The 19,634-nt window shown below is 34.9% G+C and overlaps 1 protein-coding gene across 8 annotated transcripts in view; it reads left to right on the top strand.

Annotated features, from left to right (window-relative positions):
• LOC134529384 (basic salivary proline-rich protein 3-like) overlaps nt 1–19,634 on the top strand; it is a 342,223-nt gene that overhangs the window by 294,813 nt on the left and 27,776 nt on the right. For 2 of the 8 annotated variants that reach the window (XM_063363389.1, XM_063363393.1), the window contains one exon: nt 6,984–7,838. The exons of 1 other annotated variant lie outside the window; for it this stretch is intronic. In XM_063363389.1, the coding sequence (XP_063219459.1) occupies nt 6,984–7,106 (123 nt within the window). In that variant the 3' untranslated portion in view covers nt 7,107–7,838. 5 more of the 8 variants (XM_063363395.1, XM_063363391.1, XM_063363396.1 and 2 more) reach the window with 5 other exon arrangements.

The following is a 19,634-nucleotide window of genomic DNA, read 5'->3' on the forward strand; positions in this document are numbered from 1 at the left end:
AGTGAGGAAACAGAAAATTTGCCTCGTCTTTAGAATGAAGGGAACTGTCTCGTGGAGGTTACGGGATAAGTAAAAGTTTGACTGGTGTTGAAAGTAAAACAACAGTGGGGCAGTGTGGCAAGAGACGGAGGAGAGGTCGAGTACCGCATAACGTAAAGTGTACCAACTTGCAATACGTTGAGGCTTACCGTAACGTAACCAACGTAGTTTTACATAACGGATTCGACTGAACTGTTAGAAGTTCCCGAACAACACGATCAAGGTAACGAGCACTCCTGTGTGAACTTCAGTACGCAGCTACTTCGTAGAACGACTGACGAGGCGAGTAAAGATAAAGACTGCTCGCCGCAATATCGGCGGGGCACCACGGCATACCGCTGTCAGTAATCAGGAGACATTTGAATACGACTCGCTGACTAAAAGTGAGTGTGTGTAAGAACGGAAACATTTTAAGCGTCATAAATTGTGTTATTTGAGACTTACACCAGAAACACTGTTTAATAACTTTAAAGAATCAGACCACGATGAGAGAGAATGTATGTTAAGTTTAATCGATATTTCTTTATTTTCTGGGAAACTAGTTACAGATAATATTTAACTGTACTATAAGCGATTTCATGTCAGTTTTTCTTGATTATTTTCTTTCACTTTTCTTATTCTCTAACTGTAATTTGATATATTTGGCATATGTTAAATTCATGTTAGTACAGTTATTTAACGTAATATTGAATGTGCCAAAAACCAAATGATTTGATGTTCATATTTTCTGCTAATATAATTTGCTGTTTGCTTTATAATAAGTCGTTAATTTAATGTGTGTGAAATATATATGTGATCCAATATTGTTAATTATATTTTTCTGTTCACAGACATCGTGGGCAATTGCTTTAATCGTCAAAATAAGAAATCAGAAGGTTGTCATATCTGAGCATGCGTGTATTGAAGGATGTGATGTTGTTATTACAAGTTTTGTTAATAAAAGCAATTTTGTTTCACGAACTTTAGAACCACTTTCTGAGATTCCACCCCTTGTCCTCCTGCCCTTCCGGACTGGAGGTAACATACTTTCCATGCGAAAGACCAGTCTAGTTGGGACAACAATTTAGTTTGGTTTCAAATGACTTTCAATTACTCCCACCATGAATATCATAAATCCACAATGTTTAATTTAATGTTTACATTTGCACCAAATAACCTTTTCTACAATCTTTTGTGTCTAAATGATTTGTTACCACAAGATCCACAAATCGTTAAGGAAATTTGGGCAGCTGCCCTCAAGAATGTGAAGCAGTCTCATGATAAGAGTCGTATTAAATATAACCAGAATCGTATTTCAAATCCCTTTCGGCCAGATGATCTGGTTTTGTGCAAAGCACACCCTACCAGCAAAGCGGTCGATAAGAGAATGGCTAAATTGTATTTTCGCTGGTCAGGGCCATACCAGATCCAGCGTTTACTCACCCCTGTCACGGCTAGCCTAGTAAACCCTGGCACTGGAGCTTATGTGACGAGAGCTCACATTTCCCATTTGAAGAGGTATTATTCCCAGCCTTCAATTTAAGTGTTCATTGTTTAGGAACCGCCGCCTAAACTTTGTGTCCCACTGTTGGAATGTTTAAGTTATTTGGGTCTTTGACTCAGTTGATCATGGACTGATCACCCACGGGTCCTGTATTGAAGTCCCTCGTAACTAGTGTATTGATTTTTGAGTTATCGAACAAAAAAACATGGTACGAGTGTTTCAGTTTTGTTGCAACATTTTGTATTTTATATTTTTTTAATGTGAACAAGTTTGTAGGTATAACGTAGTATTGTGTTATTGAGTTTATGAAAGTAAGGGGTTTTTTTTTTTGGTTTTCTGGGTTGATATATTATAATAATTTTGATAGGTTTCTGGTGGACATGCCATTGACCACATTTCTGTTGTTTTGGTTTTGTGTTTTAGTGTACCCGTATTCCTATTTCGCTCTGCTCCAGGACTTTGGGGTTCTACATCATGTCCGGGGCGGTGTGTCTTCTGTTATGTATTCACCATTTTGCTCTCGGCAATGTCATGGTAAACCCTCCAGACACTGGTGTATTGTTTAAAAAGGAAGATCCACTATTATTCTCAGACAGCTTTTATTCCACCATTTTGAATTTTGGCTTACTAGAACTAGAAAATCAAAGAAATCGGTTGGAGGTAGCTTTGAATCACATCATTAGAGTGAGCATTGTACATAGAATAGAAAATAATTCATGGACTGAAAACTTTGTTTTTGTAATTAATCAAGTCGAAGATAATTTTAACAGCTATAAATTAGAGACCAGGGCAATTACTTCATCGTCACCTCGGGAACATTTACGAACAAAATGCAGTTTTTTTTATATTGGTGGGAATATTATGAAAATTGTGTTTGGAATGCTTGATTACAATGATCTAATAAATTTGGTAGAGCATCTAAAAGAAGTATCGAGTAATCAAGATGAAATTTCATCCGGTGTATTAAATCGTGTGATTTTTGTACAAAACTTAGGAGAAAGAATGATTAATAACACGAAACTTTGTGAGAAACCTAGCAGAAAAATATTTATATAATTACAATGCCTTTTATAAATTTCTAAATAATTCCATTAATTACATTTGAAACAAAATTATGTTGATGAACTGGCGAATTGACTTGAACACCCTATTATTTCGGATCAGTGAAGCTCTATCTAGTGCATGTGTTGAACTTTTGGACTTGAGGCAAGCGATCGAAAGTAGTGTACATGGCAAATTAAGTGTAGTTTTGTTGCAAACAAAGGTTTTGATCAATGTTCTAGATCAAATTCAACAGTTAATCTCTTTACCCCTATACATGTTTATTCCTGTTTCTTTTGAAAACCTATATATATATATATATATATATATATATATATATATATATATATATATATATAACGCCCTTATTTCTGTCCAAGCGGTAATTTTTAATTGTTCATTGAATTTTGTTATCAATGTGCCTCTAGCCAATAAGGACAGCAGTATCGAGTCATACCGTGTTTTTGCCTTTATGTTTTTCTTTAACAAGCTTTACCATTACCTGTTACTAAAAGTTCATGATACCCTGTTAGTTAGTCCTCACAGAAAACGTTTTGCACGAGTTAACTGTAACATACTGTCTGGATGCAAGAAACATGGTAGAATCTTATGTCCCTCATTTCCCCCATTTTTTGCTTCCCATATCAATAGTTGTGAATTTCATATTTTTCTTGACAAACTTTTTTTGGAATTCGGTGACAAATCTATTGTTTCCTTACAACTTTCGTTCTTTCTGAAAACTAATTCCCTACACGTCCATTGATGTTACATTTTTATGTCGAACAACAAAATAGTCACTTTCATCGTTCACCATACCCATAATTGTTAGTGGTTTCATCAGTAATGCCTCACATTGTGATATTGTAAGCCCTTTTTTTAGAACTTTTGGTTCTGTGAGTTCATCCTTAATTTTAAATTTATCTCTACCTACCGTACATATTCCTAAATTTAATTTTAATTTAAGTTAGTTAACATTTGCTCCATTCTTTAATTTAAATTTGAATGACTCATTTGTTAAAGATATCAGTAACCTTTAATATCGCAACCCAGTGGTGCACCTTTCAATGAAGTAATAAATCTTCTACGACCTCACCAACATGTTGAATGCAGTTCATACCTTAAAATTTTTGCTGTATCCTTATCCTCTCTTGTTTGATTTGTCTTACTTATTCTTAGCCTTGCACTTTGGTTCAAGTTTCGGTCTACCACGACGACTCCTCATAACTCTTCCCCTTCTATACCTGAAGGTACTATCTTGATTCCTTTAGCTTCTACCTCTATGAATGAGTAATGTAATTTTTTTAATGTTATTTACGTGTTTTTTGTTGGTTTTAGCCATATGGAGAGTTAGTTTAATATTAGTTTTAGGGTACTCTTGCCATCTACCAGCTGTGTTTGCTTTGTTAGAAAGGGGGTGGGTGTGCCATTGCACAGTTGTGTGGTGCATGATCGGTTTTCGTTATTTTTATTTTTTTGTTTGGCAAAATGAACGTCACGTTGTTCTATTTTTTTGGTAACTTCACTATGTTAATATATGTACATATTTAAGGTAAAGTGGATAAATGTTTTTATTTATATTATTTTGCCATAACCTCTGGTATGAATCTTTGGTGTGTGTAATATTTATAATACAAGGCTGTTGTGAGTGTATCAAGATTGAACTCTAATAAAGAAAACTATAATAAAAATGAAAACACTTGCATTAAAACTTACATTTATAAATAATGAAATTAATAAGGTATTATGTGATTTGGATTTTTGGAACAGAGACTGAAAATCCCAAGAATTTGTTGCAAGTGTTAACGTCTTGCTGTGTGTATTATCCGTGTTTATCTTGGTGGTGGGGTAGTGATTTCCTTTTGTTTTGTTTTGGTAAGCCACATTGTAACAAACGAAGTTTTCTCTCGGCTTGTGTATCCACTTAATCTATGTAATATTCTGCTTCTCCGCACCGCCAATTGGCGGTCGACGACTTGGTGTGAGATATCCCGGCCCGGCCATGTGTCCATAATTTTCAAGTAAAAACGAAAATCAATTGTCTATCTGTTCGAAACGGTTTCGGGATGCCATCAACTACAGTGTTAAGGAAAGTTCTTCTATAATTTTTTTTCGCCTGCAGCATGTGGCGCATGACTTTAAGATTACCTCATTAGAACTCATCAAGCCCATCTCAATATTGAAACTTATTTCAAGCTAATAATAAAATATAAAACATAATATCAAGTTTAGTAATATAAATGAATACTTTTTTGTTGTAATTCTTGTTCCGAAATGTACTATCATAACGAAATTTTTTTTTGAACAGTTAAATTAATTGTATATTATATTTCATTTTATGGGATCCATACCAAAATATAGATATTATATTGTAATTTTAAGACAAAAGTAATACTCTGTGCTTGATATTAGTAGTATGTAATAGCCGGTCCTGGGACAGGCGCCAGGCCGTGGTGTTGTGGTGTTTTCCACCATCTTGGATTGTGACGTCATGACGGCCAACTTTAGATGACCTTGACCTTTGACCTTGACCTAGACCTTTGACCTTAAAAATTTGTCAAAATTTGCCCAAATTTGTCCAAAATTCGCCAAAATTCGCCAAAATTTCCAGTTTTTTTGTAAACAAATTCCGCCAAAAATTCTCGAAAATTTGATGATTCAAAAATTAGGATTTTGAAAAACCTTTAAAGTTTTTTTGCCTTAGAAAGAACTCAAAATCCTGGAAGCGGCTTAAAAGTCCTAAGAGCTAGCTGCTCTAAGCCACCGAGATCATGACCTTGAAAATTAGAATGCCATGGCAGCCATTTCGAATTATGACGTCACCGTTGAATTTTACGTTATGGCTGCCATCTTGAAAATCTTTATTTGTTATCAGATTTTATTTTAAAAAAATTAAATTTACAAATAATTAAATTTATAAAATTTTAATAAAAAATATATTTGAAAAACATACACCTACGACAGGGAGCTCGGAGTCCTCGGTTCGAACCCGGCGAGGTCAAAAAAAATATTACGGCAGAACCTTCCTCCACGAAAGCTATCGGCAGACTGACCTCCCACCAATTATGTCAAGTTATATATATCGTCATCTAGTATGATGTCATGTACACCATCTTGGAAATCAGTAATTATTATCCGATTTTAATAAAAAAAATTTAAATTAAAAAAAATTAATAAATTACTACTTAAAATACATTGTTGCACTAATAATTACGCCTACCATCTTAATTCTAGAAATTTTGCATGTTTCGTTATGCCCGCTATCTTGAATGACTATGACATCATCGTTACGGCCGTATTGAATTCTAGAATGTTGCACTTTTCGATATGGCCACCATCTTGAAAATCAGAAATTTTTATGTTAGAAAAACGGAGAAAAAAATAAAAGTTCATAAAAAAATAATCAATCGTAATAAAAAAAATAAAAAAATAAATAAAACATACACATACGACATGGAGCTCTGAGTCCTCGGTTCGAACCCGGTGAGGGCAAAAAAGAATGGCGATCAATCCTTCCCTCATGGTGGCTGCTGGCAGACTGACCCCCCAACACTTTCTTCAAAGCATATATCTTATACCCTCTCCCCCACTCCAACACCCCTTACCACCCATTGTTTCACTAAAATATAATATTTTGTTTTATCGGAATCAACACCCTCCCCCCTTGCCACCCACACCACAACCACTACTGTTTTTCTCCCACCCTTCCAAGAAATTGTTACCCCTCCCTCTCTCCCTCTCTCTCTTTGCCGTCATTCCCACCCCTACTCCCCTCTTCGCTATTTTTTTAGTGTATAAATACTGGCTGCTGGCCACGGGAAGCCATCAGCAGGGCTGCCAGATGGTGTAATTGGATACAAAATGTGTATAATATGGGTATCCCATGTATCCTGTTTGTATAGCCCATGTCTCTGTATAATTGGATACAATGAGAATGGTCATATAATAACTATAATTATTGTAACAATTCTTAATTTTCATTTTCATTCTTAACTCGTTATACACGTAATATATATTGTCTATGTATGTCTCCGTATTCATCGTAAGTCACAGCAATGGAAAATTAATAACTATACTTGTTGCAAACTATTTTGCAACGGTTTTGGTGGTTTGTATAATGATATCCGATTATGTATAATTTCAGAGACCAAGCGGTATAATATAGGTTGGCTCTATTGGCAGCCCTGGCCGTCAGTTACCTGCAGTTCCTCGCGCGCACCAGTCGTCTACTGAGGGTGTAATGTTTGCCTGTTGTGCGAGCGGGGACAAGATAATTTCAGCAATCGTGGCGTACGGTAAAGTTCGTACCTTAGGAGGTCTGGACAAGGAGACAGAGTTACCTTTTCTACCAAAGGCGTTCCTGCTCGTGTATGCCCCACACGAAATACGTTATGTGTACAAATACTTACCGATGTACCTACAGCAAGACCGAGACATCCAAGACTGTCTGCCATGCACCGAGTGCGCCAGGGGTATGTCGTCCGTGCCCGACACGCCCCACATGAGGTCATCGTGCAGGAAGCACCGAGAAGCTAGAAGCTCCTGAGCATCGGGGTCACAGCTGCAAGCATCCAGACGTCCCGGACTCGCAGCGCCATCCTTGCAGAGCCAGCATCTTAGTCTCGTCACTCCAGCCTCGCCGTATGTGTAACTGTGAGTACTGACAATATGACACTCTTTCTTGTCAACGTTCAGTATCTTACGTCCCAAAAGGGGCCCGTAGTGAAGCAACTATCTGTGACGTCCGTCATCGGAGGTGACGAAGTCAAGACTAGCGTATACATTTTTAAACCGTCATGTGACTAGGCTGAGCTAGACAGAAAGTCGCAAAGCGAGATTAGTAAACTGACATATGAAGTGAACTGACTCTCGTGGAATGATAGTGATTTAGACTATGACCAAGTGAACTCTGTGCTATGTGACCTCGTCGAGCCTGAAGACGACGTAGTCTACGTCCTCGGAAGCCAACAGAAACATTTTGTCAGGGAATTGTGCCATGCCAAAGTCATCGATTTACGTAAACAAGAAAACTGTCCTTTCAACACACTGTTAAAGATGTACGGGAACAAAATTGAAAAGTGTGATAAATTGTATATATTTTTTTCCGCTGTGCACATTGTAATAGTCAGTTACTGAAGCTGTGGCTCTATGAGCCTCCTTATTACTACAGTGATAATTAATTCGATTTCTAATAATTGTAAATATTGATCCCTCTGTAAATGGTCGATGTGTGTAGAATGATAAGTTTTTTTGTAAATAAAAAATGTTTACCATTGTATTTGTTTGTTCTTTTTTCACCTTAATTTCATTGCAGTTATTTCTGTGATGTAATGTCTATTAATTCTACTCTATCAAAAAAAATGTGTATGCAGAAAAAGTATCAAAATATAATAATGTAAAAAAATCATTTTACTTTTTTCAGTAATGTGATTTCAAACATACATAGTAAAAAAAATATTCTCAACAAGAAAAATAAATCCGCAAATAAAAACAAGGGTATTATAATAATAGAAATAAAGCTCAAAGTTCAAAAATTTTACATATACATAATTTTTCGTTAATGTATATATTTAATATTTTTTTCCTGTGTGCGTGTTTGTGTGTAGATTCACAGGTCTCTCTTCCTCTCTCTCCCAGCAGGCCATGCTCGTCCCACCGTCTCTCCATCTACATCTTACCGGCTCTCTCCCCCTCACACCGAATCTCTCCATCTCAGCTACTGCTCACCTGATAAATGCTTAAACAGCATGTTAGACACTTAAACAAAAAGCTTGCATCGAAGCTCTCTGAGGTTGGAACGGGCTGGAGACCGACACCGCTAAACAGACTAGTCACGCACAAGCCCTTTCCTTCATATTTATGTAGTATACACCACATCTGTAGACAATATACTTATGAACAACGACTCGCACCTGTGTTTTCGTACCATGTGCGTTTCTGCCTGAGGACGGGAGCAGATAGCAGTTCCCGAAACGTCACTTGTTTCTGTTTTAGAAAACTATTGTGTTTGTTTCGTCTTTTCGTTTTCTCGTGGTGTTTTTGTCTCGTTTCAACTGTTTTGCTGAATTTTCTTGGGTTCAATATTTTTGTGGTGTCATCATTTGTGGTTTTTTTTCGTTCTCTTCTGTTTTTTGGAAAACTATTGTGTTTGTTTCATCTTTTCGTTTTGCTGTGTTTTTGTCTCGTTTCAACTGTTGCGCTGAATTTTTTTGGGTTCAATATTTTTGTGCTGTCATCATTTGTGGGGGTTTTTCGTTCTGTTAGTCCTTTTTCTTTGTTTGTGACAATATTCCTGTTACGGAATATTATGTGGTGTTTATATCCTGTTGACAACAGCAATTTTTTTGCTTAATTTGTGTTTTTGTCTTTTGTGTTTTTTGTAGTTTTCTTCTACAGACATACATGAGCTTTAGCAATGGCGTATGTCCAAAAGTTTACATCAAGTCATGCACTCCCATTGCACAAATCTTTCAAAGATAAGTTGTGCCTGTGTTGTACGCACCCCACTGGCACCCCCTGCTGTTAGGCCGCGCAGAATTGTCTCCCCTCCCCCCTTGGGCATCAGTAGGCTGCTTTCTGACATTGAAGATTAGTCACACAAAATAAACACATGTCAAGGTTCAAGGGACAGAGTGAGCATTAGCAGGAAGAAGTAATGTGAAGTGAAGCTTGTAGAAATAAATGCAATTTTTATTTTATGTATTATATTTGCTTTTCGATGGTTTTTTCATATCAAAGTATTAATAGATAAACAAATTCCGGGAAAACCCCGGGCTTCTCGTCCATGGAAACGAAACAAACACGCGAAAGCTGCGAACGAGATATGGAGGAAAAAAAGAAAAGTAAGCAATATTGATAATGAGGAATAGGGGTATGCAAAAATATTATAATAAGCTGAGTTTATTCGTAATAGAATAATACATATTTAAATTTACGTGAAACAATACAGTATAATATTTGATGTAATACATTTCTATTTTATGTCCTTGCGTTTTGTCGAAGAAAGAATTTGAAATACTATGTTAAAGTTCCCCAATGCAAATTCATTTTAAAATGTAAAATCAAACGCATATTAATGCAATTTGAGTATTGCACTGTGTTGCTTCAAACTTAGAGCTGAGAGCTTATTTCCCCATGAGGTTTTAACAAACTTTCAGTTGGTTTTACTTTGTTTTTATTGTAGTTATTTATGTAGAGTTTTATATTTAATAAATGCAATTTTTTAATCGTTTTGAAGCTGGCCATCATTGTGTTATCGGTAGACGCCAGTTTATAATGCAAGAGGTAGCGGGTTCGAATACCGGCCAGATTTAGTTTTCTTGTGGACATATTAATAAGTAAGCCCCTCCCATAAGCAATGCAGCTAGATAACGTAAACGTCAGCTGAAACAACTTGATATTACTTCTGCTAAAAACATGGCTATAAATGGTAGTACACATCGCGGGAAATTTTCTTTCTGTTTCTTGGATTCTAACATACGATTAACGAATTTCCCATTTTGTATTTTATTATTTTCTGTATATTGTGTGTGACGATACTTTCCTATTTGTACTGACAAAAAGAATTCGTAGAATTTTAAAATAGATTGAAGTATTTTAACAGAAATAAAAATCTAAATGTATTTAGCAAACCTGTGCGTGTTGAATCTCGAGGCCACAAACTTTGCTGAGACCTGTCAACGAAATTCGCTAGGTAGGTGTGTATCGGACTCCTCATACATCTGTCTTCCCCTCTCCTTATTAGTTTTTTTTTATTTCCATGAGTCATGTACTTAAAAATGTATAGCCAGCTTTTCTAACACTGTTTTAGCTACGCCAATGCTTACAGTGGGTGTATGTATTGGTCTTCAACCATCTAATTTGTGTCATAAGTAGCTAATTGTCCAATCCAATCGAAAAAGCAGCAGATCGTTACAGTATTTTGAAAACGTTGTTGAAACAATTTGTATTATTGTTGTACTACCATCTGTTACTGTTGCTGTTATTCTGTTGACGAATTCACCTCAAAATCGGGTTAGTTGTAACTACATATGACCAATCATCTCGAAATTATTTTTCTAGCTGAGAATACAAACAAGCTCTTGTAGATCATCTTTTTAATAGCTTGTAAGCAGTAAATGTAAATTGGTAATGTTAAAATTATTTTTTCACTCAATCATAGCATGAATAAAATTATTTATCATATAACAGACTATTAAGAAGGATAAAAATAGTAAAATACTATAGCATCAAGTTCATGCTGTGAATACTTTCTTAGTGTCAACCTATATTACCAAGTGCTTTTCTAAAAGTCTCCAAAAAACTACACACAAATTTTCACAACCCAATAATTTTTCTCTCTTAAAAGTGACACGTATAAAACAGCCTTAAATTGCATACTAATATTTCAAACACATTTTTAAAGTCATTATTTCCTTTTTTGTATATCTTATTCAGTGTGGCATAATGTCACTAACATTACCCGCCTACTATTATTTGTTTATTCCATTCGGTGTTTTTAGTTGACCTGATTTCATGTACCTGTGCTGTTAACTTATTATATTGTATAGATAAACTTCTATGTCACACATAACACATTTTATGTAAAAAAAAATATTCTTTTTTTTTCTCGCAGAAACAATGTGGAAGAAATACAAAACATGTCTGTAGTTGAACTGTTATCAAGCAGTGGCAATACGTCTTCTTCGGAAAGCAAATCTCGTGTGTCGTTATACCAAAGAAAGGAAGACAACGGTAAAATGTCCATATCTGACGAGGAAAGTCTTCCAGATTTATTAGTTCAAAACGTTCCTTCTTGTGCCCCATACATTAGCAGGAAACAGAATCGTTGACATAGAACATTTTATGAAAGAAATGAGAGTAGTCTACGAGCACTCAAATTTTTCACACTAGGACGTTTTGAGCAGGTAGTAAACATCTGAATTAACTAATTTTTTTTTCTGAATTTGCAGAAAAAGTTTTTTGTAGTGTTGGAATCTTAGTTGTTTAGCACCTATCAATAAACTGCTTACGATGACATACAATTTAAGCTGGAAAGTATTCCAAAGATTATAAATTTTAATGCGCGTACACTAAAAAAGATTGTGTGCTTTTTAAAAACGTGTTTAGAATCTAGTTCCTAAGGATTTTTTTTTGTAATAGTACAAGCTAAACATTTTACATTTGAACACACTTAAATAGAATGCATACAATTCATGTTGCAATGATTCAAAATAAATATGATATTAGAAAAGAACTGTTAGGTATGCGGTTTCGTGAAATGGAAATCCCAAAAATAAGATTGAAGTGTACGAAAGTTTGCTTGTCTACAAAAATATTGTTTTGGCAACTAGTCCCCAATAAATATATAATGTACTGTGTACCCATTACTTTGAGTTTGTGTGCTCTCGCAAATTAAAAATCTTGCGCGTCCTGAAATATTAAAAAATTTATTCGTATGAAAACAATTTAACAATGGGTTTTATGTTATTTTTGGCTCGCAGTAACATCAAGATATGTTTAACCATCTAAAAAAAATTAAGGGAGCCTTTTTTTTGTTGTTGTAATTATATCTATCTGAAAATTTTCACGATTAAATGCTTAAATATACACTTTTACAAGCAAGCTTACGTTGTTATTTTTTTCTTAATCACCGTCGCATTTAATCAGTTTTCGGGGCTGGCAATAAAAATTCGGTATGTTAAAGTTATACGTGGACTACGTTAAAAATTAGACCTCCTTCCTTTGGATCTATTTTTCTCGCGGTCAAGCTTTTATTACAGAGGTTTTTTTTCCCCTTAATGCTTCTCCAAAAACAGCTTTTACATACATTTTCAGATTAAAACATATTTTCTGAAAAATAGGACAACTAAGGCAGTTTACCGCAAACAAAAATTCATAGTATTTTTTAAAATGTCAATTTATTTATGCTTGTTCATCTTTGCTAAGAACACGGTATCCAGGGTGACATTTGATTGTTTTATTTGTTTTGCCTTTTTTTTCTTTAGGTCCATGATGGAGTTACGCTGCACAATATTTATTTCATATCTTAACAAGTTTTTGTGAAAATTTGCCATGAGTTCGTGAGTGAACAATAATACAGTATAATTGTTGTACTGCAGAACTCTAAGTACATTTTATTTTTGCTGTATTTCTCTTTCTTGTGACCACGATTAGATTCGACGTAAAGAAGTGCTATTTTAACTTTTAAAAAAATTTCATTCAGAATTAGGAAATATGTTGATATTTTGAATTTCGTACAGTGGTAATTTGATGGCCGATATATAAGGGGGCTGCCCTGCGCAATATGGTCATGCAGTTGAAATTTGCAGTGGAATCGTCAATGCAAGGCTAACTAACGACTCTTTTTTAAATATGTAATAACGGATCCTATTTTCTCTATCTTCCCTTTGCAGCTTTCAGTTCAGTTCCGGGAATCACTTCAGGTAGCCTCGGGAAGGATGTGTGCTGGTGTAAGAAGGGATGGAGGAGGAAGAGGGAAGGCATAAGGGACAGTACATTCGCACCAAGAACATTGTAGCCGGGCATATACTAGACTTTCTGGCAGGTAATAAGGACACGAGGGCTCCGCGTGCTCGAGGCAGGACCGTTGCGGAGTTTGCGAGTGGTGGTCGGTTCACCCGGGGGAGGGGGGACCGGAAGGTGTCGGAGGGAGGGAGAGCGTGCGGTTCCCCCACCAGCTCAAGCCGCCATTTCATCACGTCAACTAAAGCTGCACCCAGTCAGTAGTATGTATTGGGGGCTCTTGCGCCTGGCGCTGGCGCGTGGTTTTGGTATCGGTGTCCGCCATCTTGGATTGTGACGTCACGGCAGCCATCTTGGATGAGCGTAACGGGACACTGCGTAACGGGACAAGTAGATCACGGCAGCCATCTTGGATCCGCCATATTTAAATCGAACGCCCCACTCAATATGATGAAATTTTCGTCTTTGTCGCCATATTTATTTTTTCTGTTCCGCTGGAGGCCGACATCTTGGATACCATCGACTTTGTTTCTGCTGTTTGTTCCTAGATAGCGCCAGCGTCGCTCATGACTTTTTTCTGTTCCACTGGAGGCCGCCATCTTGGATACCCTCGACTTTGTTTCTGTTGTTTGTTCCTAGATAGCGACAGCGTCGCTCTTGATTTTTTTCTGATCCACTGGAGGCCGCCATCTTGGATACCATCGACTTTGTTTCTGTTGTTTGTTCCTAGATAGCACCAGCGTCGCTGTCTCAGATGTGCGAGGAGTAGGAAGTGCCTTGGTGTCGCTCCCGAAACCGCCTGGTTTTGGGGAGGAAGAAAGAAGACTAGAGAGGTGAGAATGGATACCGGAGCCTGGTGAGTGCCCACCGTCATCCCAACGAAGAAAATTTTTGGAAATTTCAATGAGGCCTCAAGTTAGAACATTTTTTTTTCAAATCACAACTCCGCCATTACTGGACCATATTGGATCTTAAGCATACCAAAAAATCAAGAAAAAAATTTTGTTTAATTTGATATAAATAACTTTTCTACACGACCAACGGAACTCTCTAAATTAATTTTTTTCAATCCTACAGTGTTAACATATAGACTGCAGCCTTCTCTGAGCCCCCTCCAGGCCCCATTGTTCTCGGCGGGCGCCTGTAATGACGTCAGGGAAGCTTACAAAAAAACACCCGCCCGCCTCAGTGTACACAACACCCGAGTGAAGTGCCGAACCCCAGTCATGCATTTGGGGCTTAACTAAACTTTATCGGATCTCAACGAAATTTTATACACAGACAAAACAATTTATTTTAAAACTAATTTGCTCGTTGGACTTTTTACATAAAATTAAAACTTAAGAAGATATATCCACAGAACTGCTAATTTTTAAAAGGGCATAACTACATACTTCAAACCATCGCCAACAGTATCTTCAAGTAATAAAGTCGGAGTTTTATAAAGGGGGAAAAAATCAAGCATTTTTCGATAAAACAAATAGTCTTCAAGATATAAGCACCTTCAGGCCCCGCAGACATGAAATTCAAAATTAAAGAAAAATTCAGAAGAAAAACATAAAAACCAACGAATACAAATTTATAATGCAAAATTATTACAGAAAAAAACAAAACTACAAAAGGGCGTTACTACAAAAATTCAAGATATCACTTCAGAAAATTTTTTATAACATTAAGAACTCAAAATCAAACATTTTCGGTCTACATAAAACATAAGATGAATTAATTACCTTAGAAGATAAAAATTAAAAACAAAATCAATGAAGATGGGCACTCACACATATAAGCAGAAGAGGAGACGCCCCCCCCCCCCCCCCCCCCCCAAGACCGGTGCTAGTAGGGAGCGAGCCAGCCGCACATTTTGACAGTTATAGAGTAGTAGTAGTCGTAGTGAAGTAGGAGTAGGAGTAGAGTAGGAGTAGAGAGGAGAGGAGAAAAAATAATAATGTCAAAAACACCAGAGGCTTCGCCATTTGCGAGGAGCTCTCGCATTTCCAGGACACCACCGAAAACAATGGAGAAGAGAGGAGGAGCAGAGGAAGAGAAGAGAGGCGGAGAAGGAAGAGAGAAGGAGGAGAGAATGGAGACACAGGAAGAACAGAAGTGGAAGAGGACCACAGAAGATACCGAGGAAGAAGAAGAAATAATAAAAGACAAACTCTCAAAAGTAACAGAATCCGAATTCGCAGAATCAGTTTCCAAAATTAAAAAATTCAATAAACAGATAGAGGCACTTAATAGGGACTCGAAACTTTCAGTTCTCACAAAATCCAAAATTTTTGAAGTAATAAACGGTTTACAAGATATAGTATTAGAACAGGAATTTGAGATAGTACAACTAAAAACACAATTAGACGAAAAACAAAAACAAAAAACTACACAGCAACTTTCGTATGCAAAAGTTGTCCTCCCTAAATTAAATCAGAAACAAGAATCGGTAAAACTAATAATTGAACCTAAAGTTAAAGATAAAGACGGTAGCAGTGAAACGACCAAAAACCAACTAATCAAAAACTTAAACCCCAGCCAAGAAAAAATTCAAATTAACAAAATAATTAAAACAAATTCATAGGCAATCATTCTAGAAGTACCAACACAGGCACAAGCTGAAAAGATTAGTCAAATCATCCAAACAAAAAACCCCCAAATGAACTGCAAAAACAAAATTAAAAAAAAATCCCAAAATTATTGTATACGATATCCCAACCACAATTGGCAAAGATGAGTCACTAAATTTAATTTTCCAACAAAATTTCGAAGAACAAATTGACAAAACAGAATTTAAGAACAACTGCAAAATTTGCTTTGAAACGCGACCGAGAGGGGCGAGTAGACATGTGATTCTCGAGACATCCCCTAACATTTTCCACAAAATAATAAACAAAGATTGGCTTTACATACACTATCAGTCACACAAGGTAAAAGAATTTATTTCGGTCATGCAGTGTCACAAATGCCTTAAGTTTGGACACACTGAAAAAAGATGTAGGGGCGACATCACATTCTGTTCCAAGTGCTCTGAAACAGGACACTTGGAACAACAATGTAAGGAAAAAAATCTAAAATGTGTAAATTGCACTAGAGCAAAAAAACCCGATAAGGAATGCAAACACTCAGCGAAAGACATAAACTGCCCCCTTTTTGTTTCGTCAAAAACGAGAGTTAAAAACAATATAAATTATAATGAACAATAATACTTATAAATTTTTACAAGCAAACTTACACAATTCCAGAATAGTTACGTTTGATACAAACGCTAAAATTGTAAACATTGGCTGTGATGTAGCATTTCTTCAAGAACCCTTTTTATATCTAAATAAATACACAAATTTGAATAAAGATTGGCATGTAACATATAATCAAACAGAAAGTAAAACACTAACGGCCATAATAATACATAAAAAAATAGAAATTCTAGAAATGAAACATATTAAATATAGTGAAATAACAGTAATAATAACAAAAATAAATAATATAGAAACAGTACTAATCTCAGTGTACCTGCCCCCATCTAAAGATATATACTATATTTTGAATCTAATACAAAAAATTATAAAAGAAAATAAAAATAAACCACTTATTATAGCAGGAGACTTTAATGATAAATCACATAATTGGCACTCTAAAAATAACGATGAAAGAGGCGAAATAATCACTCATTTTATAGAACATAATAACTTAAAAATCCTAAATTCAGAAGGTAACGATTACACATTTGATAATATACACGGACAGGAAAATATAGACATCACACTAATTTCAAAAGATTTCGAAAATTTAACAACAGAATGGACAGTAGAAAAAAGTTTAGGCGACCACAATATAATTACGTGGAAAATAAATAATCACTCAACTCCAATTATAAACAGAGAAAAAAGATTACACAGAATAACTACAGATTGGGAGAAAGCTAGACAACACATTAAAAATAATCCAATAAATATTGAAAACCTAGAAATTAACGAACAGTTCAACACACTACAACAACAAATCATAACAGCATGCACACAAAAAATAATCACACAATCATTAAAGATAAAAATAAAACAAAAATTTGGTGGTGGAATAAACAATTAGAAAGAACAAGAAATTTAGTAAAAAATAAAAATAGACAATACCGACGATGCTGTCCCTGTAGGGCTAAACAACAATATAAAGAAGAATTAAAAATTTTACGTAAAAAATGTAAACAATCAATAATTAAAAACACTAATGAAAATTGGGAAAAATTTGTAAAAGATGAAGTTAAAAAATCAGTTTGGAATGTCCCCGATAAAATTGTTAGAGGTAAAATCAGACGAACAGAACCCATTAACAGTATAAACATAAATAATAAATACACTAAATCAATTCAGGATACCTACACAAAAATCACAGACTATTTATTACCATTAGAAGAAGAAACAATAAATCAACATGTAGAAATAATTAACACAACTAACATAAATGATGAAGACCCCATAACTAATGAAGAAACATATAATGCAATTAAATCATTTCGAACTAATAAAGCACCAGGTAACGACACTATAACAATCGAAACAATCACACAAATATGGCCAGAAATACAGAACAATTTAACAACAATATATAATAAATGCTTAAATACAGGAAACTTCCCTAAAATTTGGAAAATAGCAGAACTAATAATTCTTTATAAAGGTAATAATAAAAATAAATCTAAACCAAATTCGTACAGACCAATATGCCTATTACCAGTTTTCGGAAAAATACTTGAAAAAATAATTTTTAAAAGAATAACACATACAATTAACCAAATATTACATAAAAATCAATTCGGATTTAGGAAAAATAAATCTACAGAAAACGCAATAAATAAACTAATGAAAATAATATCACAAATTCAGGACAAACATGCAATAATAATTTTTCTTGATATAAGTAATGCTTTCTCAACTATAACATGGTACGATATAAAGACAGCAATAAACGAACTACCCATAACAACAAATATTAAAAAAATCCTATATAATTATCTTCATAACAGAATAATTCAAGTAAATATTGGCACCACTAATATTAACCGAATAATGAATAGAGGATGCCCACAAGGCTCAGTTTTAGGCCCCACCCTCTGGAATTTAATCATAAACGATTTAATTAAACAACTTATTGATATAAATAAAATAGACACTATCGCTATCGCCGATGACTTGGCAATAATAATAACTGGTAATAATAGAGCTCAATTAGAAATTAAATCTAAAAATATTCTAATCTTAATTAAATCTTGGATGTATAACCATAAACTTAAAATTTCTATAGATAAAACAGTAGCTATGCAAGTTAAAGGAAACCTTTATAAACGCCCACCAACAATAAAATACGACAATAATACCATTAAATTTGTTAAACAATTTACATATCTAGGATTAATAATAGACCATAAACTAAATTTTCTCCCCCACATAAAATATATAACTGATAAAACTAAGCTAATTTTCTCTCGCCTAAGACAATCTATCTGGAATATAATAGAATATAATACTAAAAACCAAAAAATTATATATCAAGCCCTTTTTCTCAATATAACTCAATACTCAGCATCGATCTTTAACCACCGACTAAATCACACACATATTGTAAGAACACTAAGAGCAGCCCAAAGATATAACCTAATAAAATTAACAGGAGTCGCTAACACAATTTCATATAACTCAATACTCATTGTAAATAAACAAATACCAATTGATTACCAATTAAGAGACAGAAATATAATATAAGATATTAAAATTAATAAACAAAATGTTACAGATAGAAATAATCAATACACAATAATTGAACAAGATAAAAAAATTTGGATATCAATAAACGATGAAGAAATTGTAGGTATCAAGCAGCTTAAGAAATTTCTATTTAATTTAAGCCTTCAAGAATGGATTCACGAAATGAATCAAACCGATCAAAGCTACAACATAAAAAACTATATTAAAAAATTTAACGATTGGTACGAAAATAAAACTTTTTCAACAAACAAATAATTTCGCTATTATCAGGACATGGCCAATTAAAATCATACCTTAAAATACACTACACAAAATTAATGACGACACATGCCAATGCGAACAAGGACCCCAAAATACTTATCACATAATGTTTGACTGTACACTATTTAATAAAGAAAGATTAACAATGATAAACAAACTTAAAACTAAAAATGAATCATGGCCCCTAAATTATTACGAAATATACGATACTGAAATATACGAATACACAAAAACTTTTATGGTGGAATGCTACAGCATAGTCAAAACCCCAAACGACGATTTAGAAAACTAGGAAAAATATATAAATAAATAAATAATTTCATAAGTTTTTAGTTTCAACCCAAATATAAATTATAAATTATATACATATTTAAATAACTTCAAGGTAAAAATTTGTATTTGTAAAACATAGATTTTCGGAAATTAAAAGACGGGACAGGACAGGACAGAGCCCGCGTGAGGCGGCGAGCGAGGCCGAGGCCGGGGGGTCCCAAGGAATGCGCGCAATCAGCAACTCCGCGACCGCCGCACCGCCTCGCCGCCGAGCCGGGAGAGAACACACGTAACACGAAAGACGAGCGCCGCAACAGACACAAATTAAG

The sequence above is a fragment of the Bacillus rossius genome, chromosome 2, assembly GCF_032445375.1.
Source record: "Bacillus rossius redtenbacheri isolate Brsri chromosome 2, Brsri_v3, whole genome shotgun sequence".
Classification (NCBI taxonomy): domain Eukaryota; kingdom Metazoa; phylum Arthropoda; class Insecta; order Phasmatodea; family Bacillidae; genus Bacillus; species Bacillus rossius.